Raw genomic sequence first — 27,669 nt, 5'->3', positions numbered from 1 at the left:
CAGAATATACACGAATAACTTCAGTGAAGAATCCTGCACTAATACCTTTCGGATATACTCCAACACCCTTCGTGGTATTAGCCATTTGATTTATAACATGTCTTCAAGTATGCCCACTGACTATATGTGCAAAGTATTTCATCTTCACTAAAGTTAATGAATTGAAAAAAAATCAATATTATCCACAACCAGATTTTGCATCGAACTTACACAGTTTTGCATGAATTTTGAACTTTGAGATAGACGGTATGTCAATATGTACAATGAATACCTATGACTTACTTATTTCACTCAAAGATTTGTGATTGCTGGGTGAAGCTGATTTCTTTGTCGTTTCACTAAACGGGCAACATACAATGGCATCTAATCCTTCAAAGTCACAAATATCAGGTTGCTGCTGTCTGTTCAACAAATCTTGAGCATATTGACAACTTCTGATATGTTTGCATGATCCCTGTTGTCCTCTCGTTTCGCAATCTGAAAATAAATCAGGTAATTTTTTGATAGAAATATCAGTACTTCTTGAGATGATTTATTCCTATAAAAATCAACGGCAACCAGACCAACAGGTACACGCATAAGAGAGCAACGTATTATCCCAGATTTGATAATGTTCATGCTTGCTTTCCCGGAGTTCCCTCCATGGAAACTAGCTGATATACATTGCAGTGTTTCGGGTGGTGAAATGAAAAAGTCAGAATTGAACTCACAACATAAACTAAACTACTACAATTACGTCAGTAAATTTCTTAACTACTGCAAAATATATACTGATGGATCAAAGAGCGAGTATGGGGTGGGCTGTGCATTCCTTGTAGATGGACACCTCCATAGCTGATCGATGCACTCAACGACCAGCGTATATACAGCAGAATTATACGCTATATACCAATCTTTATTATTCTGTGAATTTGCTCGATACGAAACTAATTTTCTAATTTGTACCAACACGTTGAGTTCCATAAGATCGTTTCAAAATAAATTTACCCTTGACCCACTTGTGAAGATTACTCTTCTCAGAACTGATATTATGAAGGAAAGCGGTAGAACTGTCAGCCTCATGTGGGTGCCTAGTCATTGTGGCATAAAAAACAATAAGGATGTGGATAAGGCAGCTAGAATGGTTGCTAACTCCAACGAACATGAAGATGAACCACTCCACTTAGGAGATCTGAAGAATTATAACAAAACCAAAGAAGAATCTGACTGGCAGACTCTTCGGAATGAAACTGACGCGAAACTGAAATGCTCAAAACTAAGTGTGAATAAGCGAATCTCACCATTGAAATTGACCAGAAAAGAACAAGTTGTTCTCACACGTCTGCGAATCGGCCATACAAAAATGACACACCTCTACTTGCTCCTAGGAGAACGACAATCTTCATGTATTACATGCCAAACAGTACTAACAGTTCAACATATACTCGTAGAATGCCCAGAATATGAGGAAAATATGAGACATTATAACTGGGGCAATGAAAGAAATTCTGTGATGATAGACGAACGTTGAGCAACCTGATGACATTTTTGAAAGCTGCAGATATAATAGATGAAATTTGAAGAACAAATAGCACATACGAGTACGCGGCAAACTAGCAGTTGATGCCGCAAACAAAAAAAACTTCTTGAGAAACAGGACTTTTAGAAAAGAAAGTTTTTGGCTTTCTACTACTCCATCTGATACAAAAAAAATGGATATAAAAGTAATACACAATGTTGTATCAGATGGAGTAGTAGAAAGCCAAAAACTTTCTTTCCCAAAAAATTAATCACTCCTAAAAATATAACCCTTTCAAATCAGGACTTTTAGACTTTCTACTTCTCTATCGAACTACAGAAAAAATGAGCTCATAATCTCATAATCAGCGGTAGCACTTTCAGATGTTTTTTTCTTTTGTATCTGAAAGATACATGTGCATGATTAAGGTCCTCACTTTTTATACGATGATGGAGGAAAAAGTCAAGAAAGTTCTTCAGAATAATATTACTTTGAAAAATCGGGTGTTTCCAAACTAGAATTACAACTGAAGGGATGTATCTGAAACTCAAGTTTATAAAATTGAAAAAAAAATATTAACAAACTAATTTTTCACAGGTGGTGCATTGGCGAAGTGATCTAGTGAAATAGCCCGCATAGAAAGCATCTTCCCCGATGCTTTCAACACCTCTTATGCAAATTCTCAGGAGCTGCGACAGAAAATCGATTCAAAATCACCATCAGTATTTTTTATATACAGTGTGTGCGATTTCAAACCGCAACCCAAGGAACCAATGAACTGATTTTGAAAAAGGAAAATTCAAATTATAGCTCTCAAAGATGTTGTTTGAAATGGATTTTTCTTATTTTCAATTAATTTAATTAATTTCAGTATGACCTCCCCAATTGGTAGAAATATCGAGAAGGGCCATTGAGTATTTTTTTTCATCGGAAAAGTAGATATCCCATTCGATGCGGGTATATTTCAAACCCCTATGTACCAAGTTTCAGCCCAATATCTCATACAGGGCGTTAGTTATATGATGACAAATTCCCAAATTCATAATTTTTTGACTGACCTGTATAACAAACTGTATAACAAAATCATCATGATTTCATTTCATACGGCATATTCATATGATTAGATCAATAAGCCAGGCACTGTTTTTCATAACAGGCTTTGAAAATAGTTGTTCTTTTTTCTTTGTTATAATTTTGTAATTTTGACAGATACGTATCCTTAAACGCTTTCCACAAGTATGGTGGAGAGAGTTATAAAATGGTTTTGAGAGTTTTCAAAATGGCAAATCTCAAATTAGTTGAGAGAATTGATATTGTGCGTTCAGTTGGTGATGATGCTCGATCGAGGAGGGTGGCCGCGGAAGAATTCAAAAGAAGATATCCAGTGAACCAATTCATCATACAACAGACTCAACTGCAGGAGCAATACGTTATTCAATAGAACCGGGAGAGTAAATGAAACATGTACCGAGACAACGAGGGAATATAGAGATAGCTTGCGGCGGATTTCACCAAATTTACACGTTAGTATATCTAAAAAAGCTATAAGTTTGAAAAAAAAAGTTATTTTGCTTCAAACCGAAAATCATGCACATGTTAGAAAGAGACGATGAGGAACCAATGTTGGCCCTCTGTTTATTCTGCCAAGGTGAACATTTACCACTAACGGCACAATGTCCACTCAGAATTCCAGGTACTGTGCAAGGGATAATCAACTCTGGATGATAAATCCAAAATGACAATATTCACAAAACAATCAATGTCTGGGTAGGATTATTCAAAAACCGTATAATAAGGCTCAGTGTTTTTTGAAAACACACTAAATGGTGAGGGATTTTATAATTTTTTGACACCAAAACTCTTGGAATTCATTGAAGAACTAAGCATTGAAGAAAGTTATATTCCAGCTAGACGGTGACTAAATTCACAATGTGATTGCTGTGCGGCAATATCTTGACGAAAAATTTCGAGAAAGATGAATTGGAAGGAACAGCCCTGTTGGCCCTCTCGATCACCAGTCCTGACTCCATGAGATTTTTTTCTGTGGGGATATTTGAAAGAAAGCGTTTATAGAAGTAGACTACGAAATTTGAACGAATTGAAGGAGAGGATAAGGCCAAAGTGTGGTGAAATAACACCAGGCCAATCGAAAAAGACCCGCCAGAATTTGAGACGACGTTATGAAAAATGTATACAGCTTGAAGAAAGATATATTGAAAACTCCAATATCTTAAAAACTGTTCCATTTATCATGTAATTTATTTCTGTTGTTGGTAATTTTTCTAAAATTGAAAACACGTTTTCAACTTTTGATTTGTTGATTTTAATTAAACTAGAGATAACTCCATGACACGATTGCAACCTATGTAAGTCCGTAGCTGAGTATGCGAAGTATTATTTCGTTGAATAGTTACTTCATCTTTTCTGTAAAGTTCATAGACTTTCATACAGGGTCAGTAAAAAAATCATGGATTTGTAAATTTGTCATCATATAAATAACACCTTGTATGAGATATCGTGCTGAAGTTTGGAATCTAGATGTTCGAAATATGCCCAAATCGATTGGGGTATCCACTTTTTCGATGAAAAAATTCCTAATGGTCCTCGAAATTTCGACTCATTTTGCAGATAGTAAGCCTTGAGAATGAGAATAATTATTGTCTGTCAACACATTTGGATAGAGCTCGTCGAGTACCATAATTTGAATTTGTCATTTTTCAAAATCGGTGCATGAGTTCCAAAATAACAGGGTGTTGCGGTTTGAAATTGCACACACTGTATAACTTCATTAATGAATACTTCTTAATACTGTATACAACTGTTTCAATAAGAATTGTGATCATTGCTTTCCAGGAATATGACATCAAAAGTTCAAAATTGATAATAATTTCATATCGAAATCTAAAAATGAAAAAATCTTACCTTCATCAAGAGTTACCGAGGAGGTAAAACAGGAAAATAACACTACACAGAAGATAAGCATACTGAAGTGTGGCCAGTACTTTTATCTTCAAATTATGCATCATTATGAGAATACTGTGACTGCTTTTGAAGGAATGCCAATTATACGTTCACGGTTGCAACCAGTTCTTCTATAGAAGACTGAAAATAAAAGTCAGTGACATATTTGCGAGAAAAAGACTGAGCAGAATCTTAATCACATTTCAAATAATATGTTTATCGTGGTGTCTATAAATACTCAGTATGGATAAATATGAAAGATAAAAAACTGGCATATATGTGTCATATATATGTCATAATTTTCGATGTTCAATAGAGAAATCCTAATCAGTACAAACTATATATAGGTTTCAAATGATTTTTTTAAGCTTGTAGTCCCGACCAAAAAGTCAACAGAATCATATATCGTATTACAAATCACTGTTGATCTGATGAGATGTGAGCTACCATAACATAAATCACTGAAAACAACTTCCATAATAGGAAAACGAAAAGAAAATGATGTAATAGCTAACTTAGCTAACTTGGTTTTTTTCACCCCCCGCCTCCAACCACCCAACTTTTTATTATTTCATGGCAACCCTCTATTTGTGATATCTCATCTAAAAGCTCTTAAGAAATGCTCTTCAATGGTATCCTACAAAGCTACATTCGATTAAGTATGTTTTAGTTCATTAAAAAAAACGCTATTTATATAAATTGGAAGTTTAACATCTATTATCAATTGAGGAAATGTTTAATCACATTCTTACTATCATCCGAACCGGATATAATAATGTCAGGTCAGACAATTCCGCTTTCTGCTTCGATAAGTTTGTTGGGGGTTAAAATGAACACCAATATGTCTTAGTACAATCATGTTGCTGGAATTGCAAATGCTGTTTCTGAAAAGCTTGGAACACTGTTACGAACCAGAAAACTGTACACACTTCAGCAGTGAAAGGACCTCACAGTGAAAGGACTGGTCATGAAGGGATGTCCACAGGAGGGATCTTATCACCCCTTCTCTGGAACATAGTTCTGGATACCCTGATTATTCACCTTAGCAGAAAAGGATTCTACACAATTGCATACTCAGATGACATAGTTATCTTGCAGACCGGCAAATTTGTAAACACACTGTGCGATAGAGCGCAGGATGGGCTCAAATTGATAGAAACATGGTGTAATGACCACTCACTGTCGATCAATCCCAAGAATACTGAGATGGTCCTTTTCACCAGGAAAAGAAGTTTAACGGGCTTAAAACCTCCCGAAATCTTCAAAAGCAAACTAAACTTCTCTGAAGAGGTACTATCCTCGACAGAAAGCTTACATGGAACTCTCATCTACAGAGTAGAGCAAATAGAGCATACGTGGCTTATGAGCAATGCTGGAGGACAGTGGGACGCGCATGGGGTTTTTCACCCCGTGTGGTCACCTGGGTCTACACTGCAATAAAAAGACCTATGTTAACGTATGAAACCATTGCATGGGGACCGAAAGTTCTACAAGCAACGGCCATCCAAAAATGATATCAAATACAGTGATTGGCTTGTTTAAACATTACAGGAGCCATGATAACAACACCAACCGCGGCAATGGAATTAATCACGGGTCTGACCCCTCTGGATCTGTACGTTGCGTTAATGGCCATGGTACGATTATGCACGGCTGGTGTAAACTTTGAAGTAGGAATGGGTCAATTGAGGCTGGGCCTATGGCGGGAAGCGCCTAATGCGCAACCTCTGCTGCAGGCAAAAAGCGATGCAATTGAACCCAGGTTTGTGTTTAATAAACCCTACAAAATACAAATCAAGCAGAACAGAGAGTTTAATAAACCCTACAAAATACAAATCAAGCAGAACATAGAGTCAGATGATATAAATGCAATATACAGACGGCTCAAAAACCAGAGAAGGCTCAGGGTATGGAGTGTACTCCAGATCACTAAGCCTAAGAATTAAGTGGGGAATGGGAGAAAATACCAGCGTGGTCCAAACAGAACTGGCTGGTATCTCAATCGCCACAAAAGAAATAACCAAGAAAGGAATTTCTGGCAAAAACATAACAATTTGCACTGACAGCAGACAAGCCCTATTAGCCTTGAACAGACAACGTATAACCTCAGGGCTAGTACTCGAGTGTCACCAAGATTTATCCAAAGCCTCAGTAGATGATGACATTATCCTGAGGTGGGTTAAAGGGCACGACAGGGCACGCATTGCCGACTCTAGCCAAGAAAGCGGCTGGACTAAGAATTTTTGGACTCAGTTCCACCTACGGCCTGATGACTTCGACAATTGCGGAACTAGTCAAATGTTACACCCATGCTCAATCCTTAAAGAGATGGGATGGAATCAAAGGATATAATCTTGCCAGGATCACCTTGGGCGACCCTGGGAAGCTGGCGCCGAAGAAATATCTGGCAACGACCAGAAAAAATCTACGCCTAATAGTAGGATTTCTGACTGGCCACTGTCAACTAAGGAAACACCTCTATAATATGGGGCTAGTGGACACACCTCTATGCAGGATATGTGAACAGGAAGATGAGACTGTCAGACATGTCCTGTGCGAGTGCCCGGGTTATCGTCAATAAGAGATTGTGTGTTTGGCGAGTCTTGACCTACATCTGCCGATATCAAGGAGATGTCTCCAGTGACCTGTCCATCTGCCTGGAAAGGACAGGATGTAAGATGACCTAGGAGGACAACTCCTCGCGAGGATGTACAATAGGTCACATGTGGCCTAAGTGCTGTGGGCTTACATTCACCCTCCTTACTCTACAGATACAGATACAGAGACACCTCAGCAACTTTTGATGCTTTATAAAGCTCAGATCAGACCTTCTTTGGAGTATTGTTCTCATGTATGGAACTCTGCCCCCAAACATACCCTGAAGTAGCTGAATTCCACCCAGAAAAGAGTCATCCGCCTGATTGGAGACGATAACATCACGTGCAACCTTGATAGTCTGGAACATCGAAGAAAGGTTGGAGATTTGTTTCCCTTCCATAGGCACTAGCACGGATGGTGTTCAAGTAACTTGGCACATTTGATTCCACCAAGAGCGTTACATATCCGAAATACGCGACGGACTGTGGCTGCCACTCGTTTTGAGGTTCAACTCAGTACACCTCGAACGTCAATGTTTAAGAAATCTTTCATCTGGAGAACTGCGTTTATGTGGAATAAACTTCCTGAGAACGTTTTTCCCAATGGATTTAATTTCCAGCGATTCCAGAGGCACCCGGAGAGAAATATAAGTCACGTGTACATTCGCCAACTAATAGCAAAATTTCATGAAATTGGTACTGTCACGAATGAAAAAGGCATCAACGAAGATTACTGATCGAAGCAACGGAAATTGAAGTACCTACTCGGACAGTTTACAATGAATCATATCTCATATATATATATATAGCTATCGACTCGTCAGACAGCTATAACAAACGGATTATGCCGTGAATCTGTAAGGAAAGTACTTGAATAATTACATTAATTTCATCCATATAAAATGTAAATCCTTCAAGAACTTGGTGACGATGACCCCGACAGAAGAATTGAATTTTGTGAAATTATGACAGCTAGAATTATCACGGAACCTTTGAATGGGCACGCAAGTAAACAAACTGTCGTTACTGGAGTGACGAGAACCCACGACTATTTAGTGAAGGGCATACACAATACCCCAAAAAGTTAATGTTTGGGCTGGTATATTGGGAGATGCAATTATTGTTGTGGAATTGGCCGCGGTGGTAGTGCGCCCGACTCACGATCGGAAAACCGTGGGTTCGATTTCCGCCTCGACCAGATATTTTTCTCGAGAGAATTTATCTGGTTGAAGCTGGGATAATTCTGCAACTGTGTTAGAAATCACTTGCTGAAAGGTAAGACCTCATTAGTCTTTAGCTCGCACAAGTTTCTCAACTTCTGATAGTTGTCGTTCGTATGGGGGCGACAGTTGATTACCCGAAAAACAGATTTAAAAAAAAAAACAAATTTTTAAAATATCTATAGAAGGATATTCAAATGGCGAAATGTATGTATGATCACATGCTAGAAAGATCTATCGAACTTCATAAACTACACCTTACGATTTGATCTCCACAAACTTTATTATTTGAGAGATATATCACATGTTTCGCTAACACAGTAGCTTCTTCAACAGTGATTTGAATACAGTATTCAAATCACTGTTGAAGAAGTTACTGTGTTAGCGAAACATGTGATATATTTCTCAAATGAAGTTTGTGGAGGTCAAATCGTAAGGTGTAGTTTATGAAATTACTATGGATTTTCATCAAATAACGGCCGAATCAATCAGAAAAAAAAATTAATGATCTATCGAACCTCGGACAGTTCATCAATGAAGAGAGACATACACGGTAATTTACCTTTAGAAGAAAATGTATTACATTTTCAACAGTATAGGGCACCTCCTCATTAAGTAGTTCCAGTTAGACAATAGTTAGATAATAATTATGCTACCCAATGGATTGGAAGAGGAGGTCCTATTGAAAGGTCTCCTAAATCCCTAGACATATCTCCTCTTGATTTCTTCCTCTAGGGCCACCCGAAATTTCTTGTTTCAAAGAGGCAACCCAACTCAATAGAGCAAATGAAGGAAAGAATAATCTAAGAATGCCGAGCTATTTCAAGAGAAACATTTGCAATGTATTTCAAGAGTTTGAAAATAGACTCTATTATTGCCTTGAAAAGAATCGAATTCATTTTTAACATTTCTTAAATTGATAACAGAAAATAAAATTTTAATTTGAATGATTAGTATTTTATTCAATGAACTAAAAACTACTACATCGAATGTAGCTTTGTAGGGTAACATTGAAGAGCATATTTCAAGAGCTTTTTGTTAAAATATCATTAGTAGAGGGTTGTCATTTAAAACTATGAAGTTGGGGTGGCTGGGGGCGAGGGGGTAAGTGAAGATAAGTTAGCTATTACATCATTTTGTTTCCCCTTCCCTATTATCGAAGTTGTTTTCACAAATTTCTTCTATTTTATTCGGTTGCTCCGATATACCCATGGTGAGTTTTCAAATTGTCCCCATGTGTAATGTGCAGTTGATGGGAAAGTAACTGTGACAATAGTCGAAATCTCAAATCGTTCAGTAATTATACATAAATGAATTGAAAGCAGAGCCTGGGCACCTTGGAGAATGCTTATCATTATAGACAGCTAGTCTCTCTATGTTAAAGACCAGTGATTTGCTCCGTGGAGATAGCTCCGAATCAGTTTCAGATTGTGGAATATTATTATTTCGTCCATAGTCCACATATTTAGTAACATAGTATCTGATGTGACAGTTGTGTCACGTATCGCTTGCCGTATATTTCTTCTCTCGTTGATGAAGGCTCCCTCTTTCGGTACTTTCGTATATATACCACATTTGAACAATCTTGTATATGCCCGTTATCAGAAGATTGACCACTACTTCAGAGGTGTACATTAGTTGGTCAGCGATGTTACAATATCTATTGAATTGATATCTATCTTTTTTAAAAATCCGCTTGGTTTTAAAATTCTGATTGATATTTATTCGAACAATAAACGAGTCAGGTAATTTTTGTTATCTCCATTTACTCCTAACACAGGTACCGCGACAATATCGGATATATGATATTTAATTAGGACTTACTAACGACTTGTTTGTTGAACCTTTCTCCTGTATATTCATTACCAACTCGTAACATCTGCAAAAATCAGTGATATCTTTCATACCTTTTGGTGTCAACGGCCACTAGCCACTAAATTGACAATGTTAATACATCTCCTACATTGACATTGATGTTTTTTGGTTTTCATATTATCAAGAAATGAAAAATATTACCTATTGATTTTGAATGTGTTATAGTGAATATTTGCAATCATATATATGTTTTTAAAGTTAATTCTTGTAATAAATTTTGAAAACACTAAATATTTCATCCCGATTAGATTAGTATAGGTATATGTATACATTCTTTATTCATTCATTTATTTATCGGTGTACACAGAGTCAACTTGCAAATCTTTAGACAGAGCACCAAACAGAAAATCAACGTAGGTAATCAAACCAAGTTCAGCTGACTTTTTGTATGTAAATTCGAATTGTTGGGTGCCTACAATTTTGGAGCAGTCATAAGTAAGGTAATCAAAAATGATGCTCTCAAAAACTTCAGGGATTGCTCTAAGAATAGAAACTGGACGATAATTACACACGTCGGATTTTCGACCTGATTTATATGTTGGAGTGACATATGAGATTTTCCAATAGTCCGGGAATTTGCCAGATGATAGGGAATTATTAAATATATAGAAAAGTGATCGAGCTAAAATGAATATGAATGATTTAAGAAAAGTTGGAGGAATTCCATTAGGACCGGGGCCTTTGTTGATATTAAGTTCGGACAGTTTTTCGTAAATTTTAGAGATTTAAATGTGATAATTGGACACATTAACCGTGGATGTAATATTGGTATCATAAGGATGTAAAGATTGATTTGTATATACGGAAGGCAATTGATTAGCAAAAAGGTTGGCAGTATCGATCCCATTGGTATCAGTACGATTACCAAATGTCATTGTGTTAGGTATAGTGTAATTTTCCCTTTTACTGCTTACCAATTTTCAAATTTTCAGTGCGTCGAATGTAATCTGTATAACATTGTCTAGCTAAGGATTCACATCTAGATCTTAAATTGCTAAATGCTGCGTAACTTTCTGGACACCTTGCGCTCTTGTAGATCTTGTGAGCTAATTTCTTTTCATAAAGTAGTTTGTTCAGCTCAGGGGAGTGCCAGCATGGAAATCTCCTTTCACGGATTTTTTTTTGAGGAATGAAGCCATCAATGATAGAATAAAGAATGTCGTAACATATTGAAATCATATCAGAAAGCTCCTTTTCATTTAATGTACCATTCCAATCGATTGCTTCAAGGGACGAATTTATCGATGCATTGTCAGCGAGAAGAAAGTCATAGTAATACTCTTCACCAGATGAATATTCGTTTGAGATTTTGAGTGGAAAATTACATTCAAGCTGAGGATGATGCCAGTCTTCAGGAATTAAGATGTCGACAGCCTTCAGTACCGTAAGGTCTACTTGTGATAACATGAGATCAAGAGTAACTCCTCTATTGTTGAATATTTCGTAGGACGGCAAAAGATTGAGAAAAGCACACATGTTGAATATCGTTTCAATAGAATCTATCTCAGATTGAGTAGATAAAGGCAGAGGAGAAGCAACAGAGCAATAATCCTCTACCTCCCATAATGCTGATGGAAGATTAATAAAATCGCGAATTATAAAAATGTTTGCATTACTATAATGCTCAATGTTCAAGGTAATTAGCTGATCGAAGTAAGATTGGTATAAAGTTGTTTAAGATTTAGGTGGGGAATATACCGTACCAATAATAGAAATGTTATTGAAGAGAACAGACAATTGTTCGATCGAAGGATTAGACTGAATTAGATAAACAAAAAATGAGTTTTTATAGCTGTTAGTACACCACCACTTCTGCTGAAGTCACTGGATTCACTAAAGCAGTCAGTTCTATATACGTTGTAGTTGGAAAGCTCAAGTTCGGCGTCGGTGAATTCAGGTGTGAACCCGGTTTCATTGAAGATCATGATATCGTGAGAACAATTGCTAACATTTGAAATGAGGTCGGTTAGTTTAGTTCTAAGATCTCTAACATTTTGGTAATAATAGTGGTAATAAAGCCCGGTTTTTTCAATGATTTTTGCTTACCAGACGAACACAATAATTGAATAATATACAAAGAACTGTATTTAAAATAGGATAGTTAATATTGGTCTCTGTTGAATGATACATTCTATATAAAAAGTTACCTATAGTTGACGTGTCTAAGCGTTTTTTGAATAAGCTCGCATTTATTTATTATCGAGTTCATTCTGTTTGACTGTCATACATTTTATATGTGCATGCATTCATTTAAGCCAGAAAAATTCTAATATGGTTGAATTTTTTCCCGTGTTTTTGTGTCACTTGAAAATTCGAGAATTTGCCTTTGGGATTGATATTATAACTTCTTCAGAGTTGATCAACGAGTCTCAGTCGGTCACCGAACAAATAAATGACGATAAGGTCACGATTCTTTCGAAAACTAAACAAAACAAAAATATTACAGGCCGACGATCAACACACCGGTCTGCATCTGAAAGTCATTGGACTCCCGAGATTAAAGAAAGTCCTGACCAGCTTTAATGATTTGTGTCTTGTTTTGACGTTATCTGTGGCCAGTGAGAAGTTGTTGCTCAACTTGACTGCTGAATATTTTTATTTTAAATCCAGTGGAGATGCTTCTTTACATCGATGAATTTCGATATAATTTTCCAAAAGATGGCCTCATGATATCATATAAGGGTGGGTTCATGCACCAGTCTCAATTGGTATGTTTTTCAAAAATATCTGTATTTCCGTTAACTAACTGTTGCCCTCCAATGAACGATAACCCTCAGAAGCAGAAACGTGTGAGAACTCACGATTAACAAGGTCTTATCTCAGTCGTTCATAGGGGAACGGCAGCTGGTTTACGGAAAACATTTTTTTCAACAGTTTCTATCAGACCATTTGATAAGATAAAACACTGTCACTTTTCAAAATGGTGGTGGAGGGGCCATCTTCTCCAAATTCATTATGGTGGCATAATCACTTTCTCTTTCAATATTGTTACAAACAAAAAACAAAATGTGCTCAACTTTCAAAATTGATTTCATGAATTGGAATCTTTCACCAATTCATGAAGATTTCATTTATATCAATCTCATTATAATAATTCAAACAAATTCATTGAAAACAATAAAGACAAAACTTCAGTGGCGGATAGATCAGGAGTACACATAGGTTGACTTGCGGTTCTCCCTCAAAACTTTATATTGGCCAAATTAAATGAATTTTTTTATGAAGAATAAGAGAACATAGGAGTAATTTCTTCCAATTGCATACTGCCAGTGAGGCATGAGTTCAATCACCATCCAATCTTTTGGAATGCCTGAAAATTAATAGCTTTGAAGTTTCTCAAAGTTTCTTTCACTTTTCTGAATCTGTTTTCTGATTTGGAAATTGGTAATTAGTTTATCACATGTTCAGTTAATGAGTTGGTACAATTTATTTTATAATGTTTCAATATACTCAAATTTAGGTTGGATCATTCTTGAGCAGGTCATTCACATTAAATCATTTGTTGTATGAATCATCAATTATGCAGAATTTAGTCAGTATTCCCAAAGAAGTTACTGTATAGTGAAACACGTGTTGCAGTTTTGTGAACTGTTCAGTGAAAATCTCATAATGACGTGTTACTGGAAAACAAACCTGTTTTCTTTGTTTAACTTGACATTTTTACATTTCAAACAATTTGTGGGGGGTTTCTTCGGTCAGTACCTACAACTCTGATGGTTGACCCCACCATTTAATGTAAAAGTGGCTTCATCAGAAAAAAAATATATTTTTTACTAGGAGACCGTCACGGTGACAGTTATCCATCATGGCTTCACAAAATTATATTCTTCTATCTGGATCATCCTCGTTTAATTCCTGTAGAAGTTTGATTTTAAAGGAATCCCTTTTTCCAATTATTATATTTTGTGTACAGTTATTTTACTGAAGACTACTCACGACTTACCCTACGAACAGAAGTGTGCACATCTTTTTCAAAAGCAAGTAGAACATCTAGTTTAGTATCATCATTTACAGAAGGACGACCTGATTTGCGTGCATTTTCAACTATACCAGTTTGTCGAAATTCCTTTTCAATCTTACTTACTGCTGACTGCGTTATGCTTCTTTCTGGATATTTTTCATTAGATAAGTTACACACTTCCATCTGAGTTCGCGATCTGTCTCCATAGCCAATCATCATAAGTATTTCAATTCTTTGCTTTACACTTAAATTCATTACTACTTCAAATTTATTCGAAGCAATACTACAGAAAATTCACGAATCAATACAACAACTACTGTCCTATTTAACAGTTACTGAACGTCAATCGAAATAAGGACTTTTGACATTAATGCAAAAAAACTAGCCGCCTAGTTTTTTGAAATTAATAAGAAATACTTGTTAGCATGGTTACTATCAACTACAGCAAGGACTACAGTTCAAACATTTAAAATAAAGTCATGTATTTATTACTGGATTACTTTCCCATTGTTAAATTATTCATTAGAAAAAAATATTAAATAATTAATTAATTTCTATTTTTATTAGATATCGATGAAATTTATTTTCTAAGCGCACATCTTTCAAATTCTGTCCGTTAGATCCCAAATATCATACCTTTTCGGAATCAGCTCGTTACATATCATCTAATACTGACTCCAAATACAGGGTGTTGCATTTAAAGCCGATGACGTCATCACATTAATATGGATCACCCTGTATAATGAAATTTTGTTGTGAAATGTACAATATCAAAAGTAAAACTCGACGTGTTTCAGGTTTTTGTAAAAGGACCTTTGGTTTTGGAAATATCGAATTTATTCTATACTTTGCGGACACACTATACAGGGCACATCTTCCTGAATAAGTGTAAAACATTTGAGGAGGTGATTCCTCATAGAAAAAAAGGGAAAGGAAAGAAAGAAACTTCATTGGAGCATCCCTTGTTAAGATACAGCCCTTAAAAGGGGTACATAAAATTTGTATAACAATTTTTTTCACAAGCACTGAAAAAGTTACAATATTGAAATAAACCTGACGTTTTGTACTACCAAAAAGACACTTAGCCAGTAATTTATTTGGTTTACCCCATGGTTGTAAGGGGTGGAAAACGCAACCCCTAAAATGTATTTCCAATGTAACTTTTTGTCTTATCATTTGTTCACCATTTAAAATTTCATTTCTGATAGACTGTTTCATTCTCAACAAAAAATGTCTCATGGGTTTTTGCCCAAAATAAACCAGTTCGCAGCAAAAAATTATTTCACGAACAATTACAGAGATACATCGTCATAAATGCGAACTGGATTTATTGTTATTTTGTAGTTAGTACCTGCATTAAACGATCAAAGGGTAATGAACAAAACTAATGTATTGATAACAAAACACACAACATATAGAAATCATAGTGAATGTTCAATATGTCTACCTTCAGACATTACGCATGCATGAGCCACGTATTATTTGAGCGAATACGTGGCTGGAGTCTCTCTGATTACCCTGCACGCATCGATGATGCAATTTCTTAAGTTCTCCACATCGCGAACAGGAGTACGATAAACCAAATGCTGTAAATGGGTCCAAATAGAGAAACAACACTTCCTTCCTTCTGGAAGAGGAAGATTAATTTTCCTCTTTGAATATGATCACTTGGTGATCGAAACACCTGTCGAGGTGTTAAAAATAACGATTTGGTGTTGGGAAAAAACTCCAGTAATATTTAATCACAACACAAGTTCAATATTTTTAGTGTCCGACCGAAACTGGTTTTTACGACCGAAACCGAAAACGAATTTCGGCAACGGTCTCAGTTTCGGCCGAAACCGAAACTTCCTTACAAGGATTATGTTTTGAGGAAAAATGAAGAAAATGTTATTTTAATCAGTTATTCTTCATTTTTTAATCTTTAAATCACAACGTTATGCAGTCTTCGACATTTTTACTTATTGATAATCAACATAAAAAACCCTTATTTTAAAAATATTAATTGCACCTTAAAAATACTTAAAATAGGTGAGGTGTTTATTTGAGTAGGTGTAGATCCTTCTTTTGAATATTATTGATGTGTTTTCAAAAATATTGATCATAAAATTACTTATTTAAGTTGTTACCTAATATCACTTGTACGAAATTCAACGAGCCGAACATGAATTGAGAAAATTTCAACTGAATTCATATTTTCATGGAATAAATAAATTTATATGTGTCTACCACAGAAAAGTTCAACAAAAGCGAATTTTCAAGATGTTATGCATTTTTGAAACTATTAGAATTGCAAAAAATATTCAATGATTCACGTTATCAGCCCAAGTAAGGTTGTTAGAAATCCAGATTTACGACAAGTATAAATTCCCAATAATTAAATCACCGGTTTTTCTGATCACATTAGGTCTACATATTCATAAGACAGTGGTGTAGAAATGAATTTCGGTTGCACATAATTCGACTCACTGAAACTCATATTGACTATCATCGTGATTGTTGAAATATAGACAATGTATATTATGTTATTCCAATTAGGAAAATTCTGAATTTATCAAAAATAAGATACAATGAGAATCCTGTGAATTATAGACTGTAATTTATGATTCGATCAAACCGCTCCAATTTCCTCTTAGAAAATCAGGATGATTTCAAGTCATTGATTAATTCACAAGCCAATAATTGGGCCAATTTCTGGTGAACCAAGCGTTTTTGGAAAATATAATTGTTATACAAAAGAGATAAATTATGATACTATTACCGCTATATACGCATTTGCCCTTTCAACAATTCTGAAAATACATTATGTTGAAGTTTAAGTGTCCAGCACTAGTCAGTATACAAGTGAGAGCTATGGATCAACCCATCAAAGGTTTTCTCACCAAATTTCGTGTTTTATAGATCCAATGAGGATAATGACACGAAACTGGTTCAGTGACAAATAAAAAAGAAATAACTACAGAGTACTAGATAAAGCAGCTCAAATTGACGTTTTGGTAACATTTGCTGCAGAGCCCACGAGCTCCGTATGATCAGTATCAGAACGGACAAGAATATTACGCGAGATTGTAGGAAGAGCATTGAAAACGCATACATTTCATCCTTATAAAATGCAGATATTTCAAGAGCTCTACGAGGATGATTATGATAGAAGAATAGAGTTTTGTGTGTCTCATCGAGTCAGTACCATCCTTAATCTTGTATTAAACATCTATTTAACGATGAGTGTTCGTTTTTTCTGAATGGCAATGTTAATAGACAAAGTTGTCGCAATTGTAGTGACGAAAACCCAGATATTTTTCAGAAAGGGCATACACAACACCCACAAAAAGTTAATGTTTGGGCTGGTATTTTTGAAAATGTCATTATTGATCCATTATTTCTGGAAGAAAACTTGACTGGCAATCTGCACTTTGAAATGCTTGAAGAAACTATCGATCCTCTTATAACTCACGAGTAAGAAACCCAAATGAATGCGGAAGCTAATGAACTTTTGCAGGAAGATCTGTTACATTTCCAGCAGGACGGTGCTCCACCTCATTATTTCCTTACTGCTGACTGCGTTATGCTTCTTTCTGGATATTTTTCATTAGATAAGTTACACACTTCCATCTGAGTTCGCGATCTGTCTCCATAGCCAATCATCATAAGTATTTCAATTCTTTGCTTTACACTTAAATTTATTACTACTTCAAATCAATTCAAAGCAATACACAACACCCACAAAAAGTTAATGTTTGGGACGGTATTTTTGAAAATGCCATTATTGATCCATTATTTCTGGAAGAAAACGTGACTGACTGGCAATCCGTACCAAGAAATGCTTGAAGAAACTATCGATCCTCTTATAACGAGTTAGAAACCCAAATGGATGCGGAAGGTAATGAACTTTTGCAGGAGGATCTGTTACATTTCCAGCAGGACGATGCCCCACCTCATTATCTCCTTCCCATCAGACAGTTGTTAAACGAGAGATTTCCGGATAGATGGATTGACCGAAGGGGAGTAGTTGAATGGCCCCTGAGATCACCGGATTTAACATCCTTAGATTTTTTTCCTTGGGGGCATCTCAAATCCGTTGTTTATAAAACACAACCTTCTGATATTGAAGAACTTAAACGACGAATTACAGCAGCATGCCAGTCAATTCCTAATGAAGTTTTGCATAATGTTAGAGGGGAGTTCGAAAACAGACTTTATTACCGTTTAGAGCAAAATGGACGACATTTCGAACAGTTTATAAGATGAGCGTAAGTAGATGTTTGAAATTTTTTGTCGCATACTGAATTTTATTTTATAAACGGACAATTACGAAGAGATAAATCCTACGCGTAATTTATTCCTGTAATTTTTATTAAAAGGAGTTAATACAATATAGCTTCTCAGGACGTTATTTTTCGGAAACTGCTCATTCTAAAGGTAACATCTACCCCTCCTTGGATGTTGAACCACGAGGCCATAAATATTCCTTGAAAGTGTCCTCCTTGACAAGAAATTGACCTGTTTTTTCGATTCCTCACATTCTTTATTGGAAGGATGATATTAAGGATGGGAAGTTTTCAAATTGACCCCCTGTATTATTAATGGGATGTTAGTCTTATATTAAAGTGTTCGTATAATTTTTGTTATAAACCCAATATAGATGAAATAACAAATTCGTAGCATAAGGGAAGTGGGGTTTTTAGAAATATCCATGTATACCCGCCTATGTCCATATCAAAACATGGTCATAAATGAGGGTTCACAACTTGTAGCAGTTCTTAAAGACCAAGACCTTGACGCGGTCTGAAATACATACTCAGCGGTCAGTGGTATCGGGCTCTGTAAAAATCTTGTGACTTCGTTTTTTGAAAATACCAGACATGAAGGAGTAAATACTCGGTTAGTGTTCAGACAATATACAGGAAAATACTTATAAACCTACGAAAATGAATCGGTCAAAATATACATTACTGTTTTTAATTTTCGTGTTCGTTCATACTTCATCAGCGGCTCCGCAAAATAATTCAGATGACAAATTAAGTAGTGGGGAGGATTTAAGTTCTGGCAACCTGATTCCACCTGTGTCAAATTTGGACCCTTTCCCCCCGGTCACCCCAAATCTTGATCTTGATCCCCATTTCGGAGAAGTCCAGAATAATTCTTGTGGATTTGATTGCGTTCCTTTTTACCTTTGCCGAAATGGATCTATCAACACGAATGGAGAGGGAATTATCAACATCAGGTTGGTTAAAAATTTTGTGGTTTTCTAGTTTATATCGATGTATTGTATGACTGATAATTTCATTAGAACGTATCATTTTATCTAAAAATGCAGGAGGATGTGGTTTTATAGTTTGATGTTTCATATTGAAGTGTCGACAATGAAGTGAAAGGTAAAAACAGTTCAAAATTACTTGTGGTATTTGAAGTTGTGGGTCTAATCGAGGAACAATAAGTTAGGTGTTGTGAACAGGTAATGAGTTTTAGGCACGTTGATTCCTCAAGACTTGGTTTTCATAAACGTTTTTTCACCTTATGTTTTATTTGCTTTTATAGCTATTTGCTAACTGAAAAATTTCGGTGTTTCAAAATAGAAGTGAATTGATGAGAAGCTTTCCCGGAAATTTTTCAGTCCATAAACTACACTAGGAAAAATATTGAAATAATATTTTTTCCATTTGCACATTGATTTTTCAATGTAATATGCTAATTGATTGATTTAGTAGAATAATGGTGATACCTTCTAGTGTTCCGGGCTGACTTATATTTTTTGGAGAGGTTAATTTTTCGGGAAATAAAGTTTAGGCTTTCTACTTCTCCACCTTGATACAAAAAAATATGGAATGGGAACCTTCCAAAAAAAAGGAAGGAAACCATCAATTTCAAAAAAGTAACTCTATACAAATATGTGTAGATCATGCAAAGAAGTAACTTTCAGACACAAACTGGAAGAAAAGCTCTCTCGAAACAGCTACTTTCATATGAACATTGAAATACATGTAGAAAATATAATTTTATATTGGAATATGTGTTAGTCCTGGAGTTCAATTCAATAAGATGATTACTTCTCAGTTTTCCAGGTCGTCTGGGAAGTGGAATTAATAAAACCTCATATTTGAAAATCAACTTTGTACACTTGAAAAATTGTGATATGTAATGAAGAAAAGAGAAATGAAACTTTCTATGTTTTTTATCACTTTTACAAGTGGTTTCATTTCTCTTTTCTTCATTATGATTTCCAACCACGTAGGTAGACATATACAATATACATATCCCAATTTATTGAGATATGTAGTGTTCCTAAAGGTCGATTCAACAAAATAAATATGACGTCCAAGTTGATAGTTAGGACAAATATGTTGCAAAAGCTGTTAAGAGTAATAAACTTTTTTTAATTAGCTACCCCAGTTAAAAAAAGTTATCTCACAGTACCTTGTGGATGTGGAACTAGTCTAGTTCTAAACTCCACACATCACCAGTAGATAGCAAAATAACACTTGTGAGGATCAAAAACACAGCGAATTCAGAAAAACAGCTCATCACACTTTGTCCGTGAGAGAATCCTCACAAGGGTTATTTTGCCATCTACTGGTGATGTGTGGAGTTTAGAACTAGACTATATACAGTGTGACCCATTTAAAATGGAACCACCCCTGTAGAATGTGCATTTTTCAATCAATCTCAATTTTTTTTAATTGAAATATTAAGCATGAAAAACTGTATCTTGACACTAACTTTCACAATTTTAGTTTCATTTCCAAGGCACTCTATGGTTTTTTTGTTTGTCAAAAACGGCAAAAGTTTATTAGGCAATTTTTGTTTTCAAATTTGACTACACCACTGGATTCGTAGTCGTTATAAATCAAAACTGTCAAATTTTCATTAAAAAATATTTGTTAACAACGAAGTTACAACAACTTCAATTTTGGAAACAAAGTATTTGTTTGTAATTTTTATTCAGATTATAGACATATTTGAGATCTGACAACACTGTCATCACCAAGTAGAACACCAGTGAATTTGTACAGTGAAAATCCGAAGTCAACAGCTCAATGCGTTCTACAGTTATAACTCCTGAAAATATGGTAATGTGAGAGATTTGTGGTGCAAGCGTTTTGTAATAAAAATCTGACTACGCCACTGGATTTGTGGATAATATTCCCTTAAAATCATTCATTTGAGTGTAGGTTACGAGAAGTGTATTCTAGAATAACAGAAAATTAAAAATTCATTTTCAAGTTATGCAGTACTTAGTACATTCTTCAGCATAGCCGCTAAAATCATAATGACTTAAAGCATGGAAATCATTTATTCAATAATAAAACAGAGAGCAGGACAAAAATTGTTCCCTGTAAATTCTTCATAACTCAGCTAAAACAATCTTCTAGAGGAGATATCAATAATTTGCAAAGGTTTTATAATAAATCAACAGTAGGCTGTGATTTTGACAGTTAATCATAAATAAAATAATAGTTGTTAGTTACGTGCATTTAATAATGGCTTTGCAATTATCATTAGAAGAAAGAATTGAAATTGTGAGAATTTCTGGGGACAATTATCATAGTGAAAGAGAAGCAGCTAGGATATTTAATCACAAACATCCAAATCGACTTCCCATTGACAGAAGCACCGTCAGTAAAATTAACAAAACATTTAAAGAAACCGGTGCAGTCAGCAAACATATTTTAAAAAATAATCACCGAAGAAGAAATTTAAACGAAGGTGCTGTTTTAGATTATTTTAGAAACCACCCAAACAGAAGTTTACGAGTCGCCAGTTTGGATTTAAACTTACCGAGAGAGACTATTCGACGATGTCTTAAACAAAACAAAATGAGAGCATTTAAACCTAAATTTCTTCACTCTTTAAAGGCAGGTGATGAAGTGAAACGTATGGAATTTTGTTTGTGGGCACAAGGCGAGTACCTGAATACAAGAAATTTTTTAAACTGCATAATGTTTAGTGATGAAGCTTCTTTCAGCACCAATGGGGTAGTTTCATCGCAAAATGCTCGGTATTGGGCTACGGAAAATCCGCACTGGATCATAAATTGTAAAAGTCAATATTCCGAAAAAGTTAACGTTTGGTGTGGTATAGTACAAAATAGAATAATAGGTCCATATTTTTTTGATGGAAACATAAACGGGCAAAATTTTTTGGAATTTCTAAATAACCAATTATCGGACGAAATAGATGAAATGCCTCTTGCGGAACAAGTGAATTTATATTTTCAGCTCGACGGCTGTTCCGTGCACAATTCGAGGATTGTTAAGGAGTGGCTAAATAACCAGTTTCCAAATCATTGGATAGGACGAGGTAGTGACTTAATTGAATGGCCACCTAGATCGCCTGATCTAACAATATTAGACTTTTTTCTGTGGGGTATTCTGACACAAAAAGTATACAGAACAAGACCAACGAATCGAGCTGAACTCATGCAAAGGATACGACAAGCTTGTGCCGAAATTACAGTTCAAGAAATAAGAAATAGTGTAAACAATATTCGGAAGAGATACGATAAATGTATTGAACTTAATGGAGGTTTGGTAGAAGCCACAAAAATTTGAATGTTTAGTTTTAAATCAATGTTTATTTTAGTATCAGTTTTTTCTTAATGGCAATTAATTGTTGAATGAATACTTTGAAACTTGTTTGTATACATTTTGTTTTCATCAGCTATAGAAGAAGGTAGAGTAAGTTCAGAATCTCATAAAATGTGATTTTCCAGGTGCGCTGTTACAAAAGTACTATTATTTATTATTGAGAAACTTCCAAAAAGCTTACAAGTATGACCATTAATACTTCAAGATTCTATCAAGATTTGGTAAAAGCGCAATTGGGAGATCCCATGACATGAGATTATGAACTTGGTCTACTACTGCGTAACTTGAAAATGAACTTTTAATTTTCTGTTATTCAATTATTCAATTTTTATTTTAATTTTCACTTCTCGTAACCTACACTCAAATGAATGATTTTAAGGGAATATTATCCACAAATCCAGTGGCGTAGTCAGATTTTTATTACAAAACGCTTGCACCACAAATCTCTCACATTACCATATTTTCAGGAGTTATAACTGTAGAACGCATTGAGCTGTTGACTTCGGATTTTCACTGTACGAATTCACTGGTGTTCTACTTGGTGATGACAGTGTTGTCAGATCTCAAATATGTCTATAATCTGAATAAAAATTACAAACAAATACTTTGTTTCCAAAATTGAAGATGTTGTAACTTCGTTGTTAACAAATATTTTTTAATGAAAATTCGACAGTTTTGATTTATAATGACTACGAATCCAGTGGTGTAGTCAAATTTGAAAACAAAAATTGCCTAATAAACTTTTGCCGTTTTTGACAAACAAAAAAAACTATAGAGTGCCTTGGAAATGAAACTAAAATTGTGAAAGTTAGTGTCAAGATACAGTTTTTCATGCTTAATATTTCAATTAAAAAAAATTGAGATTGATTGAAAAATGCACATTCTACAGGGGTGGTTCCATTTTAAATGGGTCACACTGTATATATATATATATATATATATATATATATATATATATATATATATATATATATATATATATATATATAAATAATTGAAGACAAAATGAGAAAAACCAAGAAAGTACTTGATAAAAATAGCTGCGTAAACGCAAGCGAAACATAAGTGGAACCACCTATGGCACCACTATATATTTGGCATGTGGCAAACCACCCAAGCTAAGGTGTAAGGAATCGTGCCGACAGCTGAATGACCGCAGGGTGATATGCGGTCACAAACGATCCTCTTGGGAAACTGGGCGAAACCTTATTGTAATCAGCCTACCTCTGGTAATGCGGGGCTCTGCCAGAGGTGACCAACTCTTCCCTTGCTACACTTGGGAACACACATAAATGAAACAACACAAAAACAGAAACAACAAAAATAAAAACCAATCCCGAGGCTGGACAGAAGTGCTCACCTCAATCTAAGGCGGTGGCTGGAGATGGACAGAAATGTCCAACCCAATCTACCGCTTAGAATGAAGCTGAACCTCCAATAGCAAGAGCACTTCCTGCGGCGGGCGCCAATAGCTTCGTCTTGAATAAAGGCAAGGAACCGGCTACCCCTGCAAGAAAGCTCCCTCATTTGTGTACTTCCACGAAGGGAACCCGAGAAGATTGAAGAAGCTGCACTACAGTAATGTCGCTGCACCTTCCAAAATCTTCGTGGAGGCCACCGTGAGAAATCTCAAGGTTGCCAAAGAGAGTCTTGGCTTACACTTGCCAATATAAAGGAGATGTCTCCTAGTGACCTGCCCTCCTTCCTAAAAAGGACAGGATGGACGATCACCTAGGAGGACAACTCCTCGGGAGGATGTACAATGGGTCACATGTGGCCCAAGTGCTGTGAGTCTACACTCGCCCTCCCTACTCTACAGATACCAGATACATCATATAAGTAGTTTGTTAAACTTGTTATACAGAAAATTCAATATGATAATTTTCGAATTGTTGTACTTCACTCAATCCATTTGTCATTAATTTACTCTATTCATTCAGATGTCACATTAGTTTCAAAGTGTAATCATACCTAAGTATGTGGTAGCCACAGCCAAGCAACACCCAAGTTATCTGGCAGCTAGGCTATGGTTCAGGTTACAGATAATTTTTTTTTAGGGACAAAACATAAGCATTACAGGAAAGTCACATTGGATTTGAATCGCTGGAGATTAAATGCATTTTGAAAAACAATCTCATCACCACATAAAATTTCACAATCACAACTTTAGTCCCAATAGAAATTCCAAAATATTACATAAAATAGATAAAAAAAATTTCCTTAGACTCGACTTATTTGAAGAGTTGGAGATTTCTAAATAACTTTCCAATAATGATCATTGTTTGAATACTCAAGTGAACTTAAACAGAGATTTCCTTCCCCTTCATAAAAGGATTATGAATTATTAATATATTACATTTTACTAATACAAATTATTCAATATTTTTCCTCTACATACTAAATCAAAATCAATAATGGATTACTCCTCAAGTTGGTACCATTATTTTAACATGACACTTGACATATTCTGTCCCAACCACATGGCCTCAATCCAAAAATGTATTTTCTTGGCTATACGCCTATTTTGTTCTATATAAGTCAAATATTACAAATGTGCAATGTACTTAATTTGATACTTCCTGTTGCCTGACAAGTAAGTAATCTCAAACAATTTTTCCAAATTTCTCAACCTTAAAAATTTTACAACTTTAAGTCTCACTAAACTTCCTTTTCAATTAGATCACTTACTTTCAGGTGAGTACTGTTGATGACGAAAGTCGAAAGCGCTTTGCAAGAATTTTAAAAATTATACACTTTAATACAAAAACCTCTTCGATTCATTAATTCAAATAAATGTATTCACTTTTCCAAATCTTTTTTTTTTTAATCTCAGGAAGTTTATTCCACATAAACGCAGTTCTCCAGATAAAAGAGTGCTTAAACAGTGAAGTTCGAAGTGCACGGAGTTGAACCTCAAAACGATGAGCAGCCACAGACCGTCGCGTATTTCTGATATGTACCGCTCTTTGTGGAATCAAATGTGTCAAGCCACTTGAACACTTCCCGTGAAAGTATCTTTAGAAGAGAAACATCTCCAACCTTTTTTCGATGTTCCAGGCTATCAAAGTTGCATGTGATGTTCGCGTTTCCAATTAGGTGGATGGCTCTTTTCTGGATGGAATCCAGCAACTCTTGGGTATGCTTGAGGGCAGAGCTCCATATATAAGAACAATACTCCAAAAAAGTTCTGGTTCGGAACAGTGTTCCAAGCTTTTGAGAAGCAGCGTTCGCAATTCCAGCGACATAATTGTGCCAAGACATATTGGTGTCAATTTTAACCCATCAACAAACTTATCGAAGAGGAAATTGGAATTGTCTGATCTGACATCATTATATTATATCATATATTTGTTGATTTCGAATGTCGATTTCAACTCGAGCTTTGTCATTGGCTGGTACTGCACATGTACGACATGTCATATGTCAACTTCAAAATTTGATATTTCCACATGGTCCTCTTCAAAAAACAACAGGTGGTTTTCTTTTTTAAAAAAGGATATATCATTTGTGATGTGAATTAATTGTATTTGCCTTTAACTTCCTGAGGTTATTTTTTGGTATCTACACCAATACATGTTGTGTCCACATTTTATTCTTCCTTCCGCCTAACCTCATATACACGGTGAGTTGTGTTTTTGAATGATTTCTTTTTATAGATCTAATCTGTTCTCTTATCCATATTGTAGCATCCCTGATGATGATAATAAAATGCTTGATGATGATAATGAAGATTGTCGAAAGCTAGGAATCTGTGTTACAAGAGTTCACTGTTTTGGCCTGCTGTACACCCAAATATTGTTTCTCTCATGTCCTCTCATGTCCAAAAAATACTACCTTTTTTTCTCTCTATATGTATATATATATATATATATATATATATATATATATATATATATATATATATGTTTGAAAAGTTTTCTCGATATGTATATAGTCAACCAATGATTTATCATTTCAGGGAGAAACCTGGTAACCTGCCTTGTAGCAATGTCTTCCAAGTGTGCTGCAAACCAGAAGATAAGTCAGAAACACCTCTAACAACAACTCCATCACCTTCACCCAGACCAAAAGGCTGTGGTTACCGGAACCCCGATGGAGTAGGCTTCAAAATCACTGGAGATAAGGAGAATGAAGCACAGTTCGGCGAATTTCCGTGGATGGTAGCAATAATCAGAGATACAGGTTCGTTAGAACCTCAGCCGAGACCGAAATGTGGAGGAACTCTGATTCACCCACAGATAGTGATAACTGCTGCTCACTGTGTTTCGAGCAAAACCGACAAGTATATCATCAGAGCAGGCGAGTGGGATATCAACAAAAACGTCGAACCATACCCGCACCAGGATGTTGCTGTTCAGAACATTACCTTGCATCCACAATTTTACTCCGGAGCATTGTACAATGATATTGCATTTCTCTACCTGCAATCACCTGTGAACATCACACAAAATATTGATGTTCTCTGTTTACCAGCACAAAACCAAATTCAAGAAACTAGTTCGGGAAGATGTTACTCCATGGGTTGGGGAAAAGACAGATTCGGTGAGGATGGCGTGTTTCACATCATTATGAAAAAGATTGACCTCTCACTGGTTCGGAGAGACACCTGCCAGAGTAACTTGAGGGAAACTAGACTCGGAAAACACTTCATACTACACGAAAGTTTCGTATGTGCTGGTGGCGAGGAGGGGAAAGATGCCTGTGATGGTGACGGTGGTAGCCCTTTGGTCTGCCCCATCGAGGGACAAGAGGGAAGGTACTACCACGCGGGAATAGTCGCCTGGGGTATTGGTTGTGGGGTGAAAAATGTGCCAGGGGTTTACGTGAATGTTGCCTCATTCAGAGACTGGATTGATGAGCAAATGCGCCTTTATGGACTTGATATTTCACATTATCAGGCTGCTCTTATTTGAAGAGGATACATTTTGTGAATGAAGACCCTTTCAACATTTAACAAATATTTTCTGCGATT

The 27,669-nt window shown here is 35.6% G+C and overlaps 2 protein-coding genes across 2 annotated transcripts in view; one reads left to right on the top strand and one right to left on the bottom strand.

Moving 5' to 3' along the window:
* Positions 1-556, bottom strand: part of LOC111505328 (serine protease snk) — a 12,998-nt gene extending 12,442 nt beyond the window's left edge. Inside the window, exon 1 of the mRNA XM_074169725.1 lies at positions 283-556. The gene's annotated coding sequence lies outside the window, so the exon portion shown is untranslated. The remainder of the gene's footprint in view (positions 1-282) is intronic.
* An 18,336-nt stretch (positions 557-18,892) lies between these two features.
* Positions 18,893-27,669, top strand: LOC111513095 (phenoloxidase-activating factor 2). Its single transcript, XM_023169254.2, has 2 exons — positions 18,893-19,336; positions 26,656-27,669. The coding sequence occupies exons 1-2, from the start codon at positions 19,041-19,043 to the stop codon at positions 27,608-27,610; spliced, it is 1,251 nt and encodes a 416-aa protein (XP_023025022.2). The 5' UTR covers positions 18,893-19,040; the 3' UTR covers positions 27,611-27,669.

This window comes from Leptinotarsa decemlineata, unplaced genomic scaffold (assembly GCF_025532065.1).
Source record: "Leptinotarsa decemlineata unplaced genomic scaffold, Ldec_3_MD MMD2_P_RNA_scaffold_5, whole genome shotgun sequence".
Taxonomy (NCBI): Eukaryota; Metazoa; Arthropoda; class Insecta; order Coleoptera; family Chrysomelidae; genus Leptinotarsa; species Leptinotarsa decemlineata.
The sequence above is the reverse complement of the archived record's forward strand: the minus strand, read 5'-3'. Positions and strand labels throughout refer to the sequence as shown.

Excerpts from the sequence above, each read along its gene's own strand:
- LOC111513095 (XM_023169254.2), top strand. The coding sequence starts at position 19,041 with ATGAATCGGTCAAAATATACATTACTGTTTTTAATTTTCGTGTTCGTT. Across the intron at positions 19,337-26,655 it reads GAGGGAATTATCAACATCAG|GGAGAAACCTGGTAACCTGC; the intron begins GTTGGTTAAAAA and ends TTATCATTTCAG.